This window comes from Homalodisca vitripennis, chromosome 5, assembly GCF_021130785.1.
Source record: "Homalodisca vitripennis isolate AUS2020 chromosome 5, UT_GWSS_2.1, whole genome shotgun sequence".
NCBI lineage: Eukaryota > Metazoa > Arthropoda > Insecta > Hemiptera > Cicadellidae > Homalodisca > Homalodisca vitripennis.
Window position 1 is genome coordinate 106,336,923 of NC_060211.1, and position 19,665 is coordinate 106,356,587.

Genomic DNA, 19,665 nt, shown 5'->3' on the forward strand with positions numbered 1-19,665 from the left:
CAGGATTTAACTACTTTCTATTATATCTCTTGTGCAATAAAGTTTGGTCTTTGGTTTCAGTTTATAATATTTTCAGTTAGAGGAAATAATGTGTCCTGAGAAAGATAAGCTAGTTAATCAATTTAATAAAGTTTATTTACTGGCTTAAATATATTTAAATACCTTTATAAATTTTAATAATAGCTTTTGTTTATTCAAGTACATTTTCATTATGTTCAATTTACTAATGCCCTGTTTAAAAAATTAATTTCTGCTGAAATTTAAATTAACTTTTTATTAAAATGACATAAATTATACTTTGCAATTACTCAGTTACAGAGTTTTATTACATTGTTTCACTGTACTACCATGTATTATATCATGTAGACGCCAGTACTAGTCTTGAAGACTATGTAAATAAAGAGATTTTGACTTTGACTTTATTAATTGCACTGGTAAACTAAAAGTCTACCAATATTTGGTTACTTAATTCAATATTACTCATGAAAATAACAGTTGCAATGTTATAATTTAATCAAATAGGATACACACAAATTATCAAATATACTTTATAATAAATACATTTATAGTGTTTTAGTTAGGAGATGTGAGTGAGACAAGATTGTAATGTTTATATAACAGACAGTTGTACTAGGACATTATCTAAGTATAACAGGTCTTTAGATATGAACCACATTTGGTTTGAGCCCTCATTACTGCTTTTACACCTATATTAAAATCCCCAAAACCTGTATTTGATTTATTGGGGCAAATTATTTCAATTTTTGTTTGTAACTAGCTTTGGTAATTACTTTTTTAGTTAAAAAAATGACTAAATAAATCTCTTTAATACAGCAGTGTATTGTTGTTATGCAATTGAATTGTAATAGTTATTTATTATTACATTCATTTTGTGTGTTATCTTTCTTTAATGTATATTGATTGGTGTTACCATAATGTTTCAGAACAGAGAGATAATGCTGGTATGGCAGAGATTGAGGGAAGAACAACAGGATCTCACTTGTATAAGGTTGATGATTGATCATTGCTGGTCCCAAAAAATAATTAACCCCGCTTTTATAGTAAGTGTGGGTTTCAAAATATTCTTTTAAAGTACTTATTATTATTATTTTAGGTTTTATACCTAACACACATTTTAGATACATAAATTAGAAATAGTGAAATATTAACATAGACAATAAAAAAATGTATACAATAGTTAGCCCATAGAGTGATGTTAAAAGTTTTTAGATATTAACACTTTTTACCGTATCATGAAATTACAATCACTTACAGTATCATCCGGTCTCACAGACCTGAGGGAGGTATTTTGCTGTTTTTGGGCTATTCTTGTTTTTTAGTTCAGATTTAAACACAAAATATATTTACAATAATTATTCCCTGTTGATAACAAAACTACAATTGATATTTTTAAAATTTTTATAATTGCAAAAAAATTATAAAATTTAATAATTTGGGGAATTTAGAATGGAAAATAATATTCTAGAATATTGGTATAGTATAAAGCTGTATTTACAAGTATCAGAAATACACATACATTTTTACCAAAGCAATTAAAACTTAAAAAAGGCATACAAAATACTTTGATTTAGTTCGTTATCAGACACTACGTAGTTTGGATCTTCATCCGAATCGTCAACAGGTTCATCGTCACTATCACCCCCTTCAACGTTATGTAGGAGTTGTAAAAGTCGTTCGTTAAATCTTCCATCGTTCACTCTTAAAATTTCCGAGTCACTTATCATTATAACAAGGTATAATAAAACATAAAAACTAATATATACAAACACGTAATAACTATATACACTTTAACCGTATCACCCGGTATGACAGACCGGTAGAATAGTTACAGTAACCGTATCGTCCAGTACAGTAGACCGTAGCGCTTACAAAATAACTCGACTGATTCAAGGTCAAACGCCCTAGACAAACTAAAACCAATCAAATACGGCTCAGGGGAGACCGGTTGACAGCTACTGAGCGTGGAGGGGGCAACCAAACACCAGTAGTGCCAATTTCAGAAACATGAAATTCCCCTCCGATCTCACAGACCGGTAATACGGTAAAAGTGTTAAAGTATAATCTAAGGGTTAAGTAGTTTGTAATTAAAAAAGTCAAGTCAGTTAAAAAGAAAAAGAAAGTAATATTAAATATATTATATTAACTAACTAGTAAAACATCTATTATTTAATATTGATAAAACAAGAGTCTGACACTAAGCTCTCATATTACCAGGGTTCATTAAGGTGTGATTGCATTTGTCACATTTTGCTAAACAACCAGAGAAAATGCGATGCATTTCTCGAAAAACTCCCAGAAAAGCTCTCGCCAAATTGTGACAAAAGTGTGAAAGAACAACTAACCGCAAGAAGTATATTGCATTTGGAAAATAAGTTTACAGTGTTAAAAATACTGTTTTTCAATGATACTATAAGATAAAATATTAGACACCACACCGTGCTGCCGACGCTGCAGTATTTGATTGATCTACACGGACATAAGTCTAAATAACAAAGTTAAAATAAAACCCTTTACATTGACTACCTGAGGCAGGGGACACTCAAATGAACAATAGGACACTGTCCCCACTCTTCTACCGTTGCGCGTTACTAAAAAAAAAACCAGTCAGAACTTGAAATTGAACCATACGTATGTGTCTGTTCTCAGTGATTTATAGAAGCATTAACTTTGTGAGTGAAAAGAAGAGTTCATTGTTTACCTGGTGTTAAACAGCAATAGATTCGAAGACTACATGTATGTGACATTTCAAATATAATATATTTCAACAAATATGTATTTTAAAATATGCAATATATGATCTGCAAATTAAGTCCAACACAAGAACAAAATTTCAAAGAAATTTATGTTTGGAAAGATATTTGTTTTGGTATTGGTGTAGATCCAGCAACTGTTTAAATTTATATGAAAACTTTTAAGACTTACTTAACAAGTTCTAAGTAAATCAGCTACGGAATATTGTGGGTGCACAAACTCACAGCACATCAAACTTCATACAAAAAAAATTTAAATTTGTGAAAAAGTACTTATGTATATATAACAATGTTTACTTGTACAGGTACTGTGGCAGGGTGTCCAGCAGCCTTGAAAATCGGGAAGAGCGGGAATTATGCTTGAATTTTACCTGCCTTGAATAGGGCGAGAATTATGCTTGTATTTTGTAGAAAATCGGGAATTTTGATTTTTTTTAATGCCGCTGCCGTTACTAATACAAGGCGCCCACTGCGACCATCCCGGCCTTTTTGTTGAAATACACGCAATCAAATGGACACCCGCCCACTGCGGGCGGCCCGGCCCGGCCTTTTTGTGAAGTCGAAATACGCGCAATCAAATGAACACCCGCCCACTGCGGCCGGCCTGGCCCGGCCTTTTTGTGTACCGAGGCTGGATAGGCCGGGCCGGGCCGGCCGCAGTGTAAGTAAAACTTCTTTAACTTTTTGAACACAAGGAAGTTCAATTATAAGTTATAGGTTATGAAAAAAACCTCATTTACTGTAGATTTTTCAACAACGAATTATAAAATGTTGTTAATAATGTATAAGGACATTAGTAATTTAAACAGAGGGCCTACTATCTTTGAGCATCTTCTAAAATAAAGGTATTTATTCTTTTAAGCAATTATTTTAAAATATCACAATGCTGTTATTAGGCCTTAAATATTTGAGAAATCTTTATTGTTACATGGAAAGTGAACACTATTTCGTGACTTGATTTTGGCTTGTAAAATTGTTAGTTACCGATAAAGAGCCAAAAGTAAACCGCGACTATAGCCTTGAATTTTATAATTTTGAGCCTTGAAAACCTTGAAATGTGCTTGAATTTTAGATTTGTTCATTACTGGACACCCTGTGTGGGTACCTCAGGAGTAAGGATAGTTGCTTGTAAATACCTGTTCAACATTATGAAAAAGAAAAAAGTAACTTAGAAGAAATACTATGTATTGTAAAAGATTATCTTTGCTCTTCGGATGACCTTACTGGAGAACAGTCTAATAAATACAAAAATAGTTTTGCACATTTATTAAAATTTAAAATGAAGCAAAGACAGATTAAAGTATACAAAATAGAAGGGGTATTAAAAAAAAAACAATATTGTTTGGCTGTATTGTACATTTGAAATTGTAATCACATCAGTTTATGGAATTCAATGGAAGGAGTAAAAGAAATAACAGAAAGGTCTGCTATAACTTAGAAGAGGTTGTCATGCTTCATGCAGCACAAGTTGAATTAAGTAAAATGGGAGAACGAAATGCTTCAAACGTACTCAGAAATATAACAAGCTCTATGACCTGTGCAACGAAGTACGAAAAAAGCTTATGGTACTTCTAAATGTGCAAATCTTTCGTGTCTAGCCCCCATAGAAACATTAAAAATGTTTATAGTTGCTGACTTAACTTGGGGCAGTATGAAATAATAAGAAAAATTAACAAGAACTTTTTTAGATGTTAGTTTATTTCAAGAAGCAAATAAAGTGTTATCTTCCCCCAGAAACAAGCACAATAACCAGCACTTGCGCCGAAATCCAACTGCAACAATCAGTTGATATTAACTTTATTATTGGTATTTTTGGAAGAGGTCTTATCACAAAAAAAGAGCAGGAGCGAAACATTTTAAACAAGTTTATATGTTAATGGGGTTGTGACGGATCACAGTAAGCACAATACAAGCAAAACCTTGATTTTTCCAAAGCTGCTTTGCACCTGTACGACTAGTTTGTGGCAAGGACACTGAAAAGGTGTTATGGAAAAATTCAACACTTTCATCCCTCTGATTCCGTTGCGTAATCCGATTTCAGTCCTTAAAGAGGCAAACGATATTACCAATGAAGAGGTCAATCTCGTAAATAATTCCTTTGATTCTCTAATCTCGACTGAGGTTGACATTGGTGGAAGTTTCTTTTTGTCAACTACACCAGTTCATTATGACAATGGTAGACGGAAAAGTCTTTCAACGCAGCTACTGGAACAACATCTACAAGTCATTGCATTTGTGGGGAAACTTGCAAAGAATTTAAAGAATTTCAAAATAAGCTACTGAGTTCGGCCTGTCTATTATACATACGAGAATAACATTTTTGAAAAGCATTCTGCATTTAGCGAATAAATTGACAATAAACAGTATTGGAAAAGAAAATCCTAAGAGGAAAAAGAAATTGAGAAGCAGAAAAATAGAAATATAGACAATGTTTTGCAATGAAACTGGCTTCTAAGTTGATAGTTTGTTTATATGCCTAAAACAATCTTTGGAATTACTAATGACAGTAATACAAACAGGAGATTCCTTGAAGATCCGAAATTAGCCTCAGACATTACAGGTGTAGACTACCAGTTAATATACAGACTTAAAGTAATTGTAGAAACAATATCAAGTGAATACATGATAAATATAGAAAAATACACTGAATAAAGTTATACATAAAACTATGCCCTTGGCACCCATGCACAAGGTACTCATCCACAAGTTGGACATAATAAAAAATTCTTTATTATTGATTGGTCAATTATCTGAAGAAACAGCAGTGGCACACAACAAACGTTTTAGGACGTACAGACAGGATTACACAAGAAAATTCTCCAGAGAATCGTGTAATAGGGATACTATGAACAGACTTCTCAGGGCTCAGATCCCTTACTTAGTGCCTTAAGAAAGGGAAAAAAATAAAAAATAATAAAAAGTTGTCTTCATTTCTGCCTGAAACGATATACACGCTTCTGTCAGCTGAACCAAACCCAGCAGTGGAAAGTAGGGATGAAATAAATTGAGTTAAAAAATTCCTTTGTTAAAATCATGTGTTGTAAACTGATTTTCTTTTTTATACGAAATTACTAGCTGTTTCCTGTGGCTTTGCATGCTTTTCGTAATCTTTGTCCGTGTATGAGCATTTCTGGTTCAAGTAAATTATATTGCCAACGCCGATTTAGAGATTGCCTTGATGTTACGATTAAGAAATCTGTCAAAAGTGTATTGTACACGTACATGTACTTTATTATAAAGTGGTCTAACATTCAAGCTTTAAGTTCGACCATACATTTATTTTAAAGACAAATATACATCATAACTTATCGCCTTCCAATAGTGTTTGGCTGTTTAATATACGTAACTGTCGCGTAATTGCAGCCAATAATGTGCAGGCGTTTTGAAAACTTTTATTTTTTGCAGTGTCACCTGGTGGTGAGTTATGTCAATGGGCATATCATATAAACCTTCTTCGTGGGAAAATACATATACGTTCAAATTTTCATAACGATTGGTCACATTGTTTACAATTCTATAAAGGACATATACACAAACATTCATTTATATATATATAGATAACAAACTGTCTGGTGGAAAGGGCTTGCCTACTCTTGGATCAAAAAGTATAGGTATCTGAGTTTAACAAGTAACAACGTTGCACATCAGATTTTTATGCAATGATATTAAAATTTAAAAAGATTTGTAAGGATTGCTGAGGAAATATTTCCAACTCTAAAGAATGAGTGCCGATTTGTCCTGTAACCATTCTCACCATAACCCTTATCAGGCATATTTGAGCTGCAAAAACTACTTTTACAATCCGGATCTGGTTTGTTGCTAATTAAATCTGGATAGCAGGAATTATACTGTACCTGTACTTGTCTGAAGCAAAAATCGTTTTCAGATGCCTGTGCAGTTTTGTATGCTTTGCCAACAAACAGCACTGGTCTGTGATCTTTAAACTACACCATTGATCTGATTAAAACAGAAAACAGCTATTGCTTTCTGCTCTAAAACTGTCTCTCTAGACACTCAGCACTAATCAAACATACTGTAAATATGTCTCGGTTAACACTATAGCTATAGTATCAGTAGTTACTAAGCTTTCTGTCTTGTTGCAGAAAAGTACACCAGTGGATAAATTTTTAACTCAGAGTATTAAGGAACTTCTAAAAAAGTTGTTCAGAATGCGCAATTTTGATCTTGAACTTGCTCTATCTCTTCTTCATTACTTCAGCAAGGATGAAGCCTTGGATTTTCTTGTTGAGGAATCACAGAGGTATGCTTTTAATAGATTAAATAGCAATGTAAATGTAGTATTATTCTTTAAGTAATTTTTATGTTATCGAGATGTAATAACTTTTAAAGTAGAATTTATTATTAGAACTTATTTTATGTAGAATTTTAAATTAAAAGTATGTTGAACTTGTACTCAATTGTTACAGTGTCGGCTACAACTACCAACGGCTCAGTGCTATTTCTCAACTTGCACTCACCTATTGCGAAGTAAATAAGATTGATAAACTCACAAAAAAATTCAAAAAACATCACATGTCTTGTAAATGGGCAAAAAAACTAAATGAACTTGGGCTGCCTTACAAAGGTAAGACTTGATTATTTTTAAGGCATTATACTGATAATGGGTGATCAATAAATACTGATGATGGATAAATTACCCATTTTCAATAATTTAGTAAAATGTTTTAAATTGAGTAAATTGAAAATGTCCTAAACTGAGTGTTGTAATTGAGGCTTGAACCCTTCAACTTCTGCTTGCTGGTCTTGACAAATTTTTAATTAAAATATTATTGAAAAACTAGAAGAAATTTTATGCAGATTTCACGTAACAACGTTTCAATATAGGTACTAATAAGGGACCTGTGACAGTTTGAAATTTTTAACTAAAATCAGTTTTTGAGTGCAGCGAGTGAACGAGGCAAAAAATTATCATACTTGAAACACACTGTACATTCTTTGTTTAAAGGTTATTTTTGACGCTGGAAGGATTGTGAAGGGAAACAGGATTTTTCCGGACATTTGCCATCGTTCAGTGAAAAAACAAGAAAACAGTAACACTATGTTTCGAGATCTGCAATCTGATCTCTTCTTCAGGTAAAGAAACTAACCTAATACATAATTACAAACTAAGTTAAAATAAACAAATCTTACTAAAGCGTTGTGGCACGCCTAAGTCAGGAATCACAACCTACATGTTGTTGTCAACTTCACTAACACTAAAGACATGTCACTTAATACATAATTATAAAATATCGCATAATCATTAAGCTCTACAAAATAATATTTTAATTTATTATTTCATTCTATTAAAGCTTCTTGAAACTTGCCAACCATAAAGAACAAAAACAACTGGTATCAACTGGAGTTGATTGTGGTTAGTTCTGTATTGTACTTGGATTCCTGTGATTACTATTCTGGTAGAATCCCAAAATATTTTAAGTATTCCATGATTTATCATTTTATTTTATATTACCACTCCCTAATTCTAACAAAACCATTTCCCTTAAACCCCGAACAAAAGAGAGTTTTGTAAAGAGACAGGCACTTTCAGTTTATCGGATTTTGAATTAAGTTAAACCGTTGGTTTTTTTATAGTAATACCTGACTAGCTAAAGTACAGGTATACAATGTTAAGAAGTGTGGAAGAGTTGTCTTTTTTAGTAGTAAGCGTTTTAAATTTGTTCTTTTTTACTTGTTAAAGTGGATTGAAATTTATGCAATAATAATTAACTATTTTTTTAGTAGTGTCTGTACTAACAAAAATAATAAGTTTTAAGAGTATTAGCATCAATAAATAGTTTAATAACAATCAACAAGTTCAAAAACTCCTTTTATTCAATAAATTCAATTCAACACCTCTTCATTGGTCACAAGTATAAAACATGAAATACGTCATACTTCTACTTAACTACAAATGTAAGTTATACAAGTGTAAGATTTTAATTAAAAATTTGTGTACAATAAAACGTTTATTAATTAATAATTATCAATACTTGTCATGTTTACACTCTTTTATCTCACATTCCCAATAGATCTGGCCATTCTGTCATATAAAGGAAAATATCAGTGTTTAGTCAATTAAAGGACTAAACTGGTAACCTCTTATTTTAATCCAGATACTTTTACACTTTTAAAATAGTGAGAAGGAATATATATGGACACATTGGTGACGACTTGCATTATATTCTTTTTCTTTTCTGACAGATGCATTTAAAGATACGGACAATGAACATAAGCAGTTGATTTCAAAACTAATATCATTACCTTCTATAACCATCCCTCTGCTGAAAGAGTTTTGTCTGGACATGTTCTTTGATCTACAAGAGTGCCTCATGATGTACTTGGAGTACCTGCTGTTGAACTGGCAGCCAGACATGCGTGTTACGGAGGTCCCTTCTTCAGGGGACAAAGGTAATCATGCATTGATTATACAAGGTTTGTACAAATGCTCGTTTTCAGTTTATTGAATCATTGTTTTTGTAGGAATTTAGATTTTTAAGGAATGATGGATAAAAAGTGTCTTAAATCCAAATATATTGATGCCTGCTTGCTAGGAACATTCTTATCAAACATTGTGGTTATTGGTCGTAATGTTGGACAGTAATCATGTGGCAAACAGTACAGACCGTTTAAAAATACATTAATTAAACCAGCAACAATTGCTTTCCATACCAAACATTGTGGTAATAGATACTTAATTTAGAAGTAATAATGTTATAAACAATATAAATAGAATTTTGTACTTATGGCATAACGTATTGTATTTAGTCCTTTCACAACATTTAGCTAGATACAATACCATAATGCTATAACCATTTTAAAATTTGGTGGCTCAACAAAGAGAAATTTTAACTTATTTTGTGTGAAGCTATTGTATATATAGGTGTAAATTATTTTTTATTTAAATAAGTGTATGTTTATCAGTGTCGTAAACAAGCAAATAGAACTTAAATGTTATTATGTTTATTGCTGGAAGCAGTAAGTACAAAAAAAGAGTAATATGAGCACCCAGATATAAATGTTGAAGATAGGCGATTTATAAAATAGACTTTAACTAAACAATTAATTTTATAAGTCATTTCCATGCAAAAGATTGTGGCAGATTATCATAATGGTCTGCACTAATTGTGACAAACAAAACAGATTATTTTCAAATAGATTTATCAATCCATCTACAAAGTCTGTCAGTACCAACAATTGCAATAGGGGATTGGCTCTTGTGTTCATGAAGAGCACCAATCATAGTAGCACTTATACTCTATATGGTTCATACAACAGTAATGTACTCTAGAAATAATAACACTACATTAAGATATTACAAATTAAGTAACATACTAAACTTGTGTGGCGACTTATTTTGCAATACAAATTTTGTATCCTACCTGCAAATACAATGAAATTGTATTTAGTGCAATGTTAAGAGTTATTTAAATCTGGGGGTTAATGGTGCACCTAGTGGTTTAGTTTCATACTTTCACAAAGACATATGTTGTTTTTAGTTTTATTCAATTTAAGAGAGGAAGTTACTAAAATATGTTTAATATCACTTAGTAACATTCTTTATAAAGAAATAAGAAAACTAGACATAATTGAAAAACCATTTGAACTTTTATTACAAGAACTTAAAAAAAGAAAGAAATAATATTTGAGATGGTCAATTTTGAACTTTTCCATACCATTCTGGTTGGAACTACAAGATATGAAGTGTGGCTATTAAATAATGAGACTGATACTGCTTTAGATCAAGGAGGCATGCGCCAACCACCATTAATCAACAGCTGTTTAGTGTGAACCTTTCTCTTTAGTATGCAGCTAGTCTCGCTTCTGTAAACACTTTGTTTAGTCATAGGTTATGTTCCCATTATTGTTGTTTTTGTTTTGCCGGATAAATGGTTAGTAAAATAGTAGAGCAACGAGATATTGTGAAATTTCGCTTAAACTTGTAAAAACTTCTACTGAAGGTTATAATTTACTTACAAAAGTGTATGGCAACGAATGTATATCGCAGGCACGTGTTTTTGAATGACTTAAGTGTTTCAAAGATGGCAGAGAATACGTTAAAGATGATTCGTGGCAAGGTCATATGTAAAAACAAATTTTTTACTATGTCAGTCTCGTTATTTAATAGCCACACCTCGTAGTTAGTTATTCTTAGTTATTAGTAGTACTGATAATCCAAATATTTCTAAAATACACATCAGTTATGCCTTTACCTAATACCTGTTAAAAATTGAGATATATGTTTTAAGACACAAATGTGTTATGTGAAACATTGTGATGTATTAATGGTTTCAGTTATGGTGGTTAAGAACTCAAAACAGGAGCTGTTACAACAGTGCAGGGCTGTCCTGCACCAGCTAGGGACCAAGGCTGTCAAGTCTGAACTAGGAGTGATGACGTGGAATGAATCAATACAGAATGGTCTCTGCAATTTTTGGAACAAGGTCAGTACTGTATTAGTTAATTATAGGTGTATTTTATACAAGTTAACAATGTTTTAATTCTTTTAGTTCAACTAAAGAGGGAATCACTTGAACAATGCAGTTCTAAGGAGAAATACAAGTAGAAAAACTGTTCACCTGAAATCAAATTAATAAATAATAGACAATAAATTGTGAATGTGGTAATAGGAATCTTGCTTATATACACAATTCTCAAACATTGCTAATTGAAAATGGTATAAAAATTGTGTAGTGATGAAAGAGATGTGTAAAAAAAAAACAGTCCAGAAGACTTGCTGTCTACGGATCTCTACAATCCACTTTTAAACACAACTACTTCTCCATGAGTATATGACCAGTTTATTCATCTTTATACTGCCAAAGAATCTTTCCAAGTTTATGAAATAAATAAATAAACTCTAAACGAACAACAATTTTTTATCAAAATATTCAAAACCTACCATGAAAAAAATCTTGTCATAATTTTTGTAATCAGAACACAACCAAACTAGAACACTTTAATCTTGGAATTATTTAAACATGATCCATTATGTTCATAGTACAATTACTGGAAGAGGAGTGGCAGGATTGTCTAAAGAGGGTGTGAAGGTGAAGGAAAGATCTGGATAAAGGACATTTTTCTAATTATTGTGTCAGAATAAATTATCTGAATGCTATGTAGTCAAGTTTGAAACTTGATCTGATAAATGTAAGTACATTACGTGTTACAGGTTGACTATTATTACAAGATATACTTTGTGCTGGCAGATGTCCACTAGAAAAATTTTTCACAGCAGGATGATTTATGATTAGATTTTGTTTATGAGATATCTAGATTAGATTTAAAGGTGAAAGAGATAAAAAATGCCTTATTTTACCAGTAGTGCAGTCATTGAAGCATTGTTGGTCTGAATTTTTTTACTGTGAACCGAATTGCATAAAATTTTGGAATTAGGTTCATCTTACCCTTAACTTCAAAAGTGAAAATGATTTGAACTCCGCAACCACCCTGGGGGTGGTTGCCACCCTTTCTCGGGAGTGAATTTATTTTTTTCAAAATAACCTAGGATATCGATAGAAGGCCTAATTTTAAGCAAAAAATCATCTATAACGTTTTTCGAAAAATCCAATACTTTTCAAGTTATTGGCAATTGAAAATTCGCAATTGTTACACGTTTTTCATCGGTTTTTTGCAAATATCTCCAAAAATATACGTTTTATCGAAAATTTTATAAGGAACACAATTGTAGCAGGTAAAACAATGAACAATTTTGTTTTTTATAAAGTATTCTAAGTGCAATATTAAGCTAGATATTAAAAATCAAAGCCGTTTTTTTATTTTGTCTCAAATTTAATCGATGTGGTCAATGCCATCTAGCGGCGAGCAGATGCATTTTAGGCATTCTAATAAAAAAGAGTTTTATAGTGCTTGAAATAAGCTTTAAAATGAGCACTATTAAAAGTCTTTTGCACGTAAAATAAGTGAGCTGTATTGCAAATAAGAGGAGCATCTAATGTTTTTTCTTTTAAATCAATGGGTTTCATAAGTGCCATTTCCACCAAAATTAAAATTAATCGTATTCCACCTAGAATCAACTGTATTATGAAGAGTTTAATAGATTGTATCAGTTTGGCTGCTTCAGGACACATATTTTTCAAAAAAGTCACGATGAAAAAAAATTCCAAATTTTTTAAAAAACCACCTTTTTTCATAATATCTCAAAAATGACGACACATACGAATAAAAGTGTAGGTATGAAAAATGTAGGTATATTTCTGACAAACAATTTGGATTTTTTGATTTTTCTGTAAAACAAAAATTGACGGAAATATGATTGTTTTAAAAGCGCGTGGCAGCGCAATCACAGCCTCTCTTAAGCCCTTTAACCCTTCACCGTTTGAGAAAAAGGTTTTTTACTATATATTGCAATGAAGGATGTTGTAGCTCTCTTAATTAACTTTACAATGGTTTTTTATAAATTGTGATAGCATGAAAATTGAAGGAGTTATGGTCAAAAAACTTATCATATTTTTTTCTACTTAGTAACTGAAAATTTTGGACTGTGAATATTTGGAGCAATGTGAAAGTACGCAGTATAATAGAGACCCAAAACTATTGTAATGTGTATATATATACATAATATGGCTCATATATTTTGGAAACGTAGGCATGAATACATACCAACTTTCTTATATGTATATATAACACATTTGAGTAAATTTTGTATAATTTGTAAATATTTTATCCAATAAATGGCAATTTTTTACTCTAAATTAAATTATTTTTAAATAATATGTAATCATATATATTTACTGTTTTAATTTAGGGGTAGTTTTAAGGGTAGAAAAGCTTAAGAATATGTTAATCATTTTCGAGAGTGTGGAATAATATTTAAATCCTTTTCATTTTATAAAAAAAAATTTTTAACAATTTTTTTATCAAGGGGTAGTTTTCAAGGGTTGAAAGGGGGTTAAAAATTTGATAATTATAGAAAATATAAAATATTACTAACTCTATACTTACATCTTTTTATATCATACCAAAGTATTTTTTTGTGATTTTTTTCAATTAAGGGGTTGTTTGCAAGGGTTGTAAGATGTTCAAGGGGTTGAAAATGATTTTAATATGAGGTAATTGTGTTATAAAACACTTTAAAATTTCACCACTTACTATTAAACATGTTTTCTAGCGATAAAATGGCTCAATGTCGATTTTTCCATTAAGGGGTTGTTTACACCACTTAAAAATAATAGGCGGAGTTCAGATCATTTTCACTTTTTAAGTTAAGGGTAAGATGAGCCTAATTCCAAAATTTCATGCAAATCGGTTCACAGTAAAAAAAATTCGGAGGTAAGACCGTATTTTTCGCTTCAATGACTGCACTACAGGCAAAGTTAGGTAAAATGATATATTCTTTATCTCTTTTTGTTCAACACTACATATTTATGCAAATGTTGTTTCCAAGAAAATTGAGAATTTGTGAAACGCTTTGTAGGCAACACGTAGTTTTCCCTTTCAGATTCAACCAAAAAACTCAAAAGATACTGAAACTAAATTACGTGTTTTCTTCTTAATTACTAATAAAAGAACCACTTCATGCAAACATGAACATAAAACATATTGATTTAAAAAAATATTAATAAGCAGCAGAAATGGGAGAAAAAACCCCAATTCTTTAAAAATTTAAGATAGTCGATGTTACAAAGAGATGAGCTTTATATTGACACATACAGGATAAATTTTGAATACTTGCTACAATAATAATTTTTGTATGTACTTGTTCACATTATGTGGTTCATTTATGTATTATTATGAAGGAAATACTGTTTTGTTTCAGCAGCTTTGTGTTTTTTTGTCCAAATCTCAAAGGTAACAACACTGTCTTGCCTACAAGGAAGCTTTTCAAAAAGTCTCAATTTTCTTGGAAAAAAACATTTGCGACCCAATGTGTATTGGACAACAAAAATTTTGTATTCATTCTCTAACAACCCTGAAAAAAGCGCACTTTTATCGGAATCACCCTGTATACTTTGTTTTAGTTGTTACAAATTTTTAATTTTTAATTTAAAGCACTAGTTTATTCATTAAAACACCACTTTAAATATGATATGAGGATATATATAAAACATTACTAATTGGTTACTAATAATTAATGATAAATGTAAGTATATGATTCATTGCGGGTCAATTATTATTATTATTACGAGGTATACTTTGTGCTGGAAGACATTTACCAGAAAGTCTTGTCCCAGCAAGAAGTTTTACAATATATAATAACTAATTAGTTACATAATCTTATGAATGTAAGTATATGATGTGTTACAGGTCAACTACTATTATTATGAGGTATACTTTGTGCTGGCAGAACTCTACCAGAATGTCTTGTCCCAGCAAGTAGCCATCCAACAGATTCTTAGTTACCAGGGTATGCTGGAATTCCTCCAGTCCTACACAAGAATAAGGTAGTTGTGATTGCATTTTTAGCTCTTCCAAGGTACATGAATGATCTTAACTCTGCAATCAAGATATAACCTGGTGGTCCTTGACTGGGGAAACTGGAAATCCTGTTGTAAAATTGAGGAAATCTCAAAAATACATTTTTATCAATAACCTGTAGAAAGCAATTAATAATGTAAACTACTTTTTAAAATTGGGAGCAGGGCAATCTCATTCATTATATTGTATGACCTTTGGCCCTTGTAACTATGATTGAAGATATGGGACTATTGATGTACTGAGTACGTCAATAGACCCTGATTGTGACAATGTGTGTGGTGATCAACATGTGTGTGACCCGACCCTGATGTTAGTTAGTCCAAGATTGATTTCATTATGTAGGAAATTTGACCATGGTTGTGTCATGACATGACATTTCATAGATCGTGATTACAATCTCACCAACAATCCGTGACTTGAACCACAGTTGCCAAACCTAATTATACCAAAATTTCAATCAAAATAAGGGCCAAAAATGCATTGTTAAATGGTTATTTTTGAACTGGAAATATTGCAAGTTAACTAATGCAGCTCACGTTGTCTCATGATATTTTAGGCAGTGTTGCCGACCAACAGCTGTTCCTGTTATTTGGTGGCTATGGTTGCTACTGTTTGTTTGATTTATATATTGTCTAAAAAAACAGATAAATGAAATCAAACGTACATATGCGTTTGTTTGCGATGATATATAATAATATTTATTTATTGCAACAGATGTTGAAACGGATCAGTAATCTCGAGAATTAATTGAACTCTACACTTGAAATTTTGCATGAAACTGCATTGCATTATGAAGATCAGGTTTGATGATGGGGAATACCCTTCCATAGAATGTCTCTTATCCTTAGGCTGTTAAGTGATACATGGTCTAGCTTCCTTCTACCTAATATAACTAATCTTTGAAAGGGGTTTTGTGGCACAATAGACAATTGGTTAATTTGTAATGTTTATAATATATTGGTAGTGTGTGTCTTAATAGTGTGCAGCCAATTTAAAATTGTGATTTCTGAACAAAGGTAAAAGTAAAATTTCTTTAATTGTTGTCCTGAACTAATAACATTTTTCTATTGTAAGTACCGAACCGTAATTTTTGGTACATTGCAAACCGCAAACCCTGTACATGTCCACAGTTGATGGCAGTACTGTGTTATTAGTTGGTTGTTTTTATACATTTTTCTGATTTTATTATTTTTAAACACTATATACTGTAGTTTTATACACTATGTTTGATTATATATTAAAATAGACAAAGGAATCAGAAATATTTCATCCTAAAAACCAGGAATAAACATAAAAAGAAAATTTTTTGAGGTGACACCCTGTATTAGAATAATATTATCATTGCTTGCTTTGCAGCGCACCCAGTGAAACAGAACAAGAACAGTGGTTTCAGCTCTTCCCTAATACGAACCACCTGCCACCAATATCACAATATCGTCTGCCATTCATTCCTTTCTGTGTGAAAGAACCTCCTTGGAGTACCATTAGTAAGTGTAATTTATAATGTATGTACAGTTTTCTTAAAATACTAACAGATCTTCACTTGTAAGTTCATGTAGAGAAGTATTGAGGAAAAGATATAACACATAGAAGGGTTCTTAAATTAATAAGAAGTTCCTTGCTGAGTGCAAAAACATGTTTTACGATTTTTTATATATACCTACACTTTGTAAAAAAGTATTGTGATTGTAAAACATGGAATTTTGGCTTTCAGATAAAATATTTGTTGCAAGACTCTCCTGAGTTAATCTTTAAAGCACGGCATACGGATGGATATGTTGCATCCATGGCATGCATGGATATCTGGCATATGGATATGTTGTACAATCGAAATTGCGATAAACACATCATACACGAATATCCGTTTTGTTGTATTTTAGTTTATTGTGTATATTATAGTTTACAAAACTATTATGAATGTGAAGGAATGTGTTAATATATTGATTTATTTCCGTCGGGAACAAATTGGATTGCGTGTCATGTGACAAATCAATAAAAAACTAGTGTTATTCTTTTAACAATGTTTGCCCTGCTATGGAAGCTATGGCTTGCGGATGTATGAGGTGTGTCTACATGTAAAACCAGTTTAAGTTATTAGTTGGTTGTTTTTATACATTTTGTACCTTTGTCCAAGAAATAAAAAATAAATTTAACTTTACCAAAACTTCCTCAGGGTCTTGAAAGTTAAAATAGCAAAGGAAAAAGGAATTATCCGAACATTTGCCATCATTCAGTGATTTAGAAGATCAATATATCAATAAAATCAATGAATATGATTTTTTGTATCACTGAACAATGGCAAATGTTCGGAAAAATCCTGTTTCCTTCACAATCCTTTCATTGTCAAAAACAAACTTCAAAGAGTTGAAATAGTATATTTGGATTGGTGTTAACCAAACTTATGAATCAATTCAGAGTAAATTTGGCTCACAGGAATAAATACAAATTTATTCAAATATTCCATAACTATTGAATTAAATGTCACATATATTTTTATACAAAAAAGTATATGTAATAACAAAATTCCCACAAGATGTTTTAATGAATTAATGTACATTTTTGTTATTTACATAGCTAATTCAACTCTTTGTATTTCTAAGGCCATTAATATTTCGCTCAGATCTAGTGATATATCAGGTAGTTGTGTTTTCAGCTCGCCTGAATTTGCAGTCTCCACTTTGCAATCGCATAACCATGTACATCCCTTTGACTTACATTTAAATGGCAGTACTTGACCTTTAAATAATATAAAAGTATTTTATTTGCATACAAATAAAATTAGTTTCAAGTAAGTCTCTGATATCAACAGAATATAAACTAATTTCTATATTTTGATGTTTGGCTCCACCAAATGCACTAATATTTCAACAAATTGACAGGATTCACAATGGCAGCTACAGTGGCCCTGACACTTGGATAAAAACCAATTGTGAACAATGTTTGCTATGGTATATACTGCAAATGGTGAACGGTTATTTTATTTTATTAATTGACAAAGAGATTGCAGCACTTTCCAGCACATCTGGATAAGGATTGTATTTCAAAATTGCGCCATAATTCAGTAGGTCACACGTAGTAACCTGAAGAGCAGGAAAGTAGAGAGTACCATTAAGAGCACAGCAAGCTAGATTTCCTTCGAGCTGACACAGAGAGCCATGGGCACCAATAATAGCTTCACATACTGAAGGACAATCACATAATTTGACAAACGAGCTAAAAGGGCTAATGGCAACAAATGACAATCGTTGCATTCTTTTAAGAAATCTGTTCCAGTTATAAAAGATTGAGTTGTAATTTTTGGTAATCTGTGATATAGTTGTCATAACATGACAGTTGCTTACATTACTGTAGGATGAGATGAGAAATCGAAACACTTGAATACAAATTAGAGTTTATTAAAATCTGAAAGCAACGTGAATAAGAGTGAACTGTACGATTTAATTTATAAAGAGAAAAAAATATTTGAAAATTTGGTAATTCAGGTGGTATATTTGTGTAAAAAAAACTATTATCATGTATAGTTATACACTTACAAAAGTGATTGTATTTAAATACTGAATGTTTGAGTGTGGTAGTCACAGCAAATATTATTATATTGATTAATTTCTTCATGTTTGGAAAATCTGTAGTAAACTAAATTTTTTTTTCATTTTGTTTTAGAGCCAGAGTTGAGCTTAAAGACATATAAAATATGGTACGACATCATTCCTAATCTTGGCCTGGACCGAGACATGTTGTGTACACTTACAATTCAAAGACTGGTAAGTTTGCAATGTAAAAGGTACTCATGTAAATGTTCAAGGATAATCATGAGCATATGATGGATCTTCATTAAAACTAGACCCATCAAATATTATCTAATAAAATTGAGGAAAGACAGGATATCTAAAAACCAGCGTTGTAATTTTATTAATCTTATTGCTTTAAATTTATTTTATTTGTGCCGAACTTCTCAGGTGAAATTAATGTAAGTCCTTGAGCAAAGATTAGTGTTGATATGGTAGAGATGTGTTAAATGAATACTTCTGAGAACTTATTTTAACTTTTACAGATTTTAACTGTCTCCAAAAATAGTTGTAAATGCCTGTTACAAAATACTTAGGTGTTCTACTAGAGTAAGATAACCAGATTACCTATATGAATACTTGATACTTGAGTACACATTCAAAAATGTTAACTGTCTCCAAAAATAGTTGTAAATGCCTGTTACAAAATACTTAGGTGTTCTACTAGAGTAAGATAACCAGATTACCTATATGAATACTTGATACTTGAGTACACATTCAAAAATGAGTTTGGTTTACATTCTGTTATTGCTGCTCAATTATTAACTCAGTTAAACATATTTTATGAAGAAGAAACATAATTTATGTATAACATAATATTTCTTTGTATTTGTTTTTGTATCAATTGCATTGTATAAATTGTTCACGATCATTCAAATTATTACTACAAT

At 31.3% G+C, this 19,665-nt stretch overlaps 1 protein-coding gene across 3 annotated transcripts in view; it reads left to right on the forward strand.

The window, feature by feature from the left end:
• LOC124362654 (kinetochore-associated protein 1) overlaps window positions 1-19,665 on the forward strand; it is an 87,352-nt gene that overhangs the window by 49,187 nt on the left and 18,500 nt on the right. For all 3 annotated transcript variants that reach the window (XM_046817348.1, XM_046817346.1, XM_046817347.1), the window contains exons 19-26: window positions 945-1,061; window positions 6,875-7,032; window positions 7,199-7,356; window positions 8,976-9,182; window positions 11,067-11,215; window positions 15,039-15,175; window positions 16,566-16,696; window positions 18,870-18,970. In XM_046817348.1, coding sequence (XP_046673304.1) covers window positions 945-1,061; window positions 6,875-7,032; window positions 7,199-7,356; window positions 8,976-9,182; window positions 11,067-11,215; window positions 15,039-15,175; window positions 16,566-16,696; window positions 18,870-18,970 — 1,158 coding nt within the window. The remainder of the gene's footprint in view (window positions 1-944; window positions 1,062-6,874; window positions 7,033-7,198; window positions 7,357-8,975; window positions 9,183-11,066; window positions 11,216-15,038; window positions 15,176-16,565; window positions 16,697-18,869; window positions 18,971-19,665) is intronic.